The 5,322-nt window shown below is 39.1% G+C and overlaps 1 protein-coding gene across 1 annotated transcript; it reads right to left on the reverse strand.

The window, feature by feature from the left end:
* Positions 1-654: 654 nt before the first annotated feature.
* Positions 655-4,904, reverse strand: LOC127533113 (uncharacterized). Its single transcript, XM_051945390.1, has 7 exons — positions 4,441-4,904; positions 3,819-4,031; positions 3,446-3,581; positions 1,792-2,321; positions 1,189-1,506; positions 904-1,083; positions 655-777 (listed from the first exon to the last, which is right to left on the reverse strand). Exons 1-5 carry the CDS (start codon positions 4,758-4,760, stop codon positions 1,377-1,379), a joined length of 1,329 nt encoding a protein of 442 aa, XP_051801350.1. The 5' UTR covers positions 4,761-4,904; the 3' UTR covers positions 655-777; positions 904-1,083; positions 1,189-1,376.
* Between the last annotated feature and the right edge of the window lie 418 nt (positions 4,905-5,322).

The raw sequence follows: 5,322 nt of genomic DNA on the forward strand, positions 1-5,322 counted from the left end.
GTAGTGGTAACTTCAAGCAATTGATGCAGGTGTTTGCAATGGGCAGTTTGGAGGTGGTTCCTGCATCATACTCTTGGTGAAGAAATTCAATGGAAGGTTGTGGAGAGAAGCCAACTGGAGGAACACTATCAGCTCCTGTGGCAAAGGCAAGAATTGTCCTCAGCTTCTGTGTTCCTTCTTGATCTAGAGAAAAAGCAAGACATTAGAAATTAGATTCAAGTAAGACGATATTTCAATTCAAACAAGAAATACTTAAAGCTATATTAACCTTCTGCATCTGTAAGGTAGTCTCTCCAGAAAGGAACCACAACCTCTTCAGCACGCCTCCTATTGCTGCCAACTGGAGATAGGCGGATGGTGAAGAGGCTGTCGACCACATCAGCTGTGAGGGTTGTGGGAGTCCAGCATAACAGAGGGTAAAAACTCTCTGGATGAGCTTGGATTTTGTCCAGCACACCAAGTGTTCTTAGTCCATCTCGAAATCTGAGAGAAATTCACAAGCATTTTGATTAGTGAATTAAATTATAACAACAAAAGTTTGCAATCATAAATCTGGTAATATACTATAAATGTATAGACAGAGAGATAGAGCATAAAAATGTACCTCTCAAAAGGACCACGGACTCTATGTATCACTTGGAACATCAGGATGTCGTCTACAAGCAGATGCTTGTCTTCCAGCCTTCGCAGTGGCCTCAGGCAGCCAGCATTGGCCAAGTACTCCTCAAGTGGTTCTGTTGTAGCTTGCAGATCTTCAAATGATTTACACTCTTTGACCTTATGATAGAGTAAACAAAAAAATGTATGCTGTAAGAAAATCTTCCCCCCCTTTGTTAATCACTAGTTTATAAACAGATGCACATACACCACAACATAGTGTAAAACTGAGGAAAAAATGATTACCCTTTCAATTTTTTCACGTAGGTCATTATCTGCAACATCTTTCAAAACTGGTTTAGCCAACTCTGGACCATCAACAAGGCAAGAGAAGACAGTTGGACAGGAAGCCTGCTGGAGGACCGCCATGTACCAGACTTACAGCTATGGCTCTGCCTGCAATGAAGTACCTGTCCTCTCTCATGGCTACAGAAAAAAGTTATTAGACACTGACAGTGCATATAGCCAAATACTGCACCATTTATATAACATGTAATGAAACAAATGTAATAAATGATTATCATTATATACCAGTACTGTCAAGGGCCAGATTCATTTTGCCTTCTTCTCCCTCAAACATTGAAGACTGGGGTAAAGCTTCCATGAGAAGTCTTAGAAATTCTCTTCTTGGTCCACCCAAGTCCACAGCTTCCTCGGGTACTCCCATATCATCAGAAAATCTGACCGAAATAGTGTGGCATGGATCATATGTCCCTTGTTTAAAACCTGATGGCTCCATCCAGGACTGTGGATCGGTTGATGTTGAACTTGCATTTCTTCTGGTGGTTTATTTTTGTTGAAAGAGCTTGCAAAATATCTCTCACTGGCACCGAAGATTCTGTGGTCCTTCTGAAACAAACAAGATAAATCTAAGTAAAAATGTACACGCAGTAGTCTGGAGTAGAGCATTTCATGTGGGTGTTCAGTGATTGATAGTTCTGAACTTCAGTACACAACTGTCATGTACAACATATGTGAAACAAAAATATAAAGAAATCTGTATGCACATGTGAGCAGGCATGACACCCCTCACTATATCTGAGGCTAGTCCACCAATGAAAATGATCAGGTTACAACTCTAAAATCTAAATTAAGAATTCAGCAATTACACAGCAAAACTACTTTTGTACTAACCTTTCACTCTGCAGGCTTGCGAGGATAGCCTGGTTCAGTTCTTCATCATCAGAAGACACGTCTAAAAGTGCAGCCATTACTGACAAATAGTTGTCATAGTTTGACAGCTGACCATGTGTTGAGGTAGAGGGCAATGCAGAACAATGACTAGCTGGAGTCCCACTTCTGTAGTGTGAGCTTGAGCTCTGGCAAGTCAGGACCAGAGTTGGATCATCTGAAGTTGATGACGTAGAAAGCTGACTGGTGGAAGGGGAGCTTTCCAGTGAGCTTACTGGCAACTGACGAGAAGAACTGCTTACTGAAGTGCTGCTGTGGTTGAGGGACATACTGCTTTGGCAGGTGAAGACAGGAGTTTCAGTTAAAGTTTCAACTACAGATGTACATTCTGGGGAGGCAGTCGTTGGACTGGTGAAATTGTCTGAAGATGCATACAAGTGTCCATCTTTTCTTAGTGATGAGCGCAGCTGTCTTCCTGGACCAGTGTTTTCCTCACCATTGTTGTCTTCACTGCTGTAGCCTGTGATATCATCCTTGGAAAGAAGAAGAAAGACAAAAACAAAGAAAGACAAAGAATTACTGCCCATGCTTTACAAGTTAAATCACCCATACAGTACCAGCATCCGCTCCTAATTTTAGCTCTCAGTTAGACACTGGGGGAGAAAGTATTGAGATCCTCAACTTAAATTACTGCCATCGCACTTAAAAAAAACCCCTCTGTTTCAAGTAAAAGTCCTGCATTGAAAATGCAGCTTCAGTAAAAGTTTGTAAATATATACAGGAAAAGGAACTTAAAATTGTTCAAAGTAAAAGTACTTGTTAGGGTAAAATATCACCTGTGACTGTTGTCCTATTCTATGCAATATAAGATGATGCATTAATGTCAACCCAGGATTTTACTGTTGTAGTTGGTTGAGCTGTAGCTTTTAAACTATTAACAAATAATTATTTTAATTATGGTATTTGCTTTCCATTTCCTCCAATAACTGATTGTTTGGATTATTGTGCCCACAATTCTCCTTAGTCTTAGAATTTTATCAACAACTAAATTGATGCATCATTCAAGCCCTAACTTCTATTTCAACTTTGCCTGATATTTTGTTATCTAGTACCCATCCATTTATCAGGATGAGTGTGTCCTCTATTTTGTAACAAATCATATTTCAAAAGCTTTTTATATAAAACTACAAGATAGTAACTAAAGCTGTCATATAAATATATTTAAGTATCAAGTACCATATTTCTCTTTAAAATATGGTACAATAAATGTAGAAAGAGGCATGACAAGAAAATACTCCAGCAAAGAATAAGTTCCCCACAGAAGTACTTTAGAACTTTTGTCAGGTAAATGTACTTTGTTACATTACATTCTTCCACTGCAGTTAGTCCAATTAAGCAGTTACACTTCAAGCAGGTATTCTAGCTCTGTACTACTCTGTACATAAAAAAAAATACTTTCTAAAAATAATCTTAACTACAATGCTGAAATGAAACCTAAAGAAAAACAGAGGTTACAAAGGTCAGAGGTTACTAACAATGATTTTCTTAACGCATGCATGTTTACACACCAATCATGGGATACAATTATTGTTTTATTTTTATTACTACTAGTACATCATAATGCTTTGCAGGTTATTTAAAATGTGATGTAACATACCAAAATTGGCTTTGATGGCCTGATGTAAAGAGCTTTCGATTTATATACTTTAAGGATGAGAACTGCATCCAGCTCCTGTCCAGCACGGAGTTTGGGCGAAATCAATCTGTTGCCACATGCCATCAGAAAGTCTATGCTGGAACACAATGGATAAAATTGCAAAAGGTTGGGAAAAAAATAAGATAAAACGCACAAGATTTATTGAAACTTATGCACTGCCTGTGTTTAACATTTCCTTTTTGAAGCTAGACAGAAATCCAGGACTCAAATAATCATAATCTAATTTCATTCAACTTTCACCACTGGAAATGTCTATAGATTAATAACATCACAGTGTGGCCTTGATATTAAGAAAATAAATAAATGTAGTTACCTCACATCAGCAGGAATTTTTTCTCCAAAGGCATCCCTTATTTGTTCAATGACAGTCTTCTGATCCCAGGATTTCTGGAATTCAAATCCATTCAATATATGTCCATGTTCATGTAACTGCTGCTTTGTGCGATGCTTGACGACGACACAGCTTGATGGCTTTGGAAGGAGGATGATGTCTTTGTTGAAAGTATCATGAAAGTGTGTTTTTGCCCTAGAAAACCAAGCAGATATTAGTCGTTCCTCGAGCTCTGGCCGTCGTGCTTTCAGCCCGCGATTAGCTTTCTTAATTTATTCATCGGAGTAAGAGTAACCTCTGCTTTTCGCCAGTCTCTCAAAAGTTTCTCACTCACTCCTAACTTTATTTCTGCTTAATTACCACTGAATATTTTACTACCAACCTGCAGTATGTTAGAATGTCCTGCATTAGGATTTTCATATTGGGGTCATTTCTGACCCAGCCTAGAGCACCCTCTCATTGCTGTAGACGAAAATGTTTACTCCTTCATTCATGCCTGTCAGTATGCTAAATGATGTAGGGGGCTAATATGTTGCTATATGTCGCAGGACCAGCCAAACTATGAAAAAAGTGAAACTTTTAGTCCGGAAAATACGGTACTCACCTTTTTCTTGAACGGGAGTTCCAGTTGCCGAAGTGTGTCCGTGTCTGATATCGCAAAGACTGCCGTAATCCTCCAGTTCGGCCTTGTGTAGCGTTAGCGTTAGCTGCTTGTCCCGCCGAAGCGACTTGGAAGTTTGCAGGTCTGAAAAGTTGTCTCATCTCACTTTCCACAGTGCTGTGAGTAAAGTTTGGTGCAGATAAACCTGTCGCCTGCTGCTCAAGCGACGACGATAAGCATGTGACCGTTTCTGGGGATGACACGATGCTTCTTAAAACCCCAATGGCTTGCTGAAGCGCTCGGGACTCCTCTCCACCTGCCATGGTAACCGTTACCTGAACATCCCGCCCACTTGAGCTTTTCAGCCAATCACAGCGCAAAAAACGATGGACTTCCTTTTCCACTATACTTACTTCCTTTTCCACTATTCTCTCTCATACATACATACATTCTCCTCTCACATACATACATTCTCCTCTCACACACATACATTCTCCTCTTACATACATACATTCTTCTCTTACATGCATATATTTCTTTGTACATATACATATATGTCTATTTATTTAGGAGAATGTATGAATGTGAAAGAAGAATGTGTGTACGTGCAAGTGTGACAATATATGTATGTGAGAGGAGAATGTACATGTGTGCATGAGTGAAAATGTATGTATGTGAAAGTAAAATGTGTGTGTGCGTGAAAATTAAAATATATGTATGTGAAAGAAGAATGTATGTGTGTGCAAGGAAAATATATGTGTGTGAGAAGAGAATGTATGTGTGTGAAAGGAGAATGTATGTGTGTGAAAGGAGAATGTATGTGTGTAAGAGTGTGAAAATATATGTGTGTGAGAGGAGAATGTATGTGTGTGAAAGGAGAATGTA

This window comes from Acanthochromis polyacanthus, chromosome 1 (genome assembly GCF_021347895.1).
Source record: "Acanthochromis polyacanthus isolate Apoly-LR-REF ecotype Palm Island chromosome 1, KAUST_Apoly_ChrSc, whole genome shotgun sequence".
In the NCBI taxonomy this organism is placed as follows: Eukaryota; Metazoa; Chordata; class Actinopteri; family Pomacentridae; genus Acanthochromis; species Acanthochromis polyacanthus.

Bases quoted from the DNA above. Each gene is read 5' to 3' on its own strand.
- LOC127533113 (XM_051945390.1), bottom strand. From the start codon at position 4,760: ATGGCAGGTGGAGAGGAGTCCCGAGCGCTTCAGCAAGCCATTGGGGTT. The intron at 3,582-3,818 runs GTAACTACATTT...ATTGTGTTCCAG, and splicing joins AAAATTCCTGCTGATGTGAG to CATAGACTTTCTGATGGCAT. The intron at 1,507-1,791 runs GTTAGTACAAAA...TGTTTGTTTCAG, and splicing joins GCAAGCCTGCAGAGTGAAAG to AAGGACCACAGAATCTTCGG.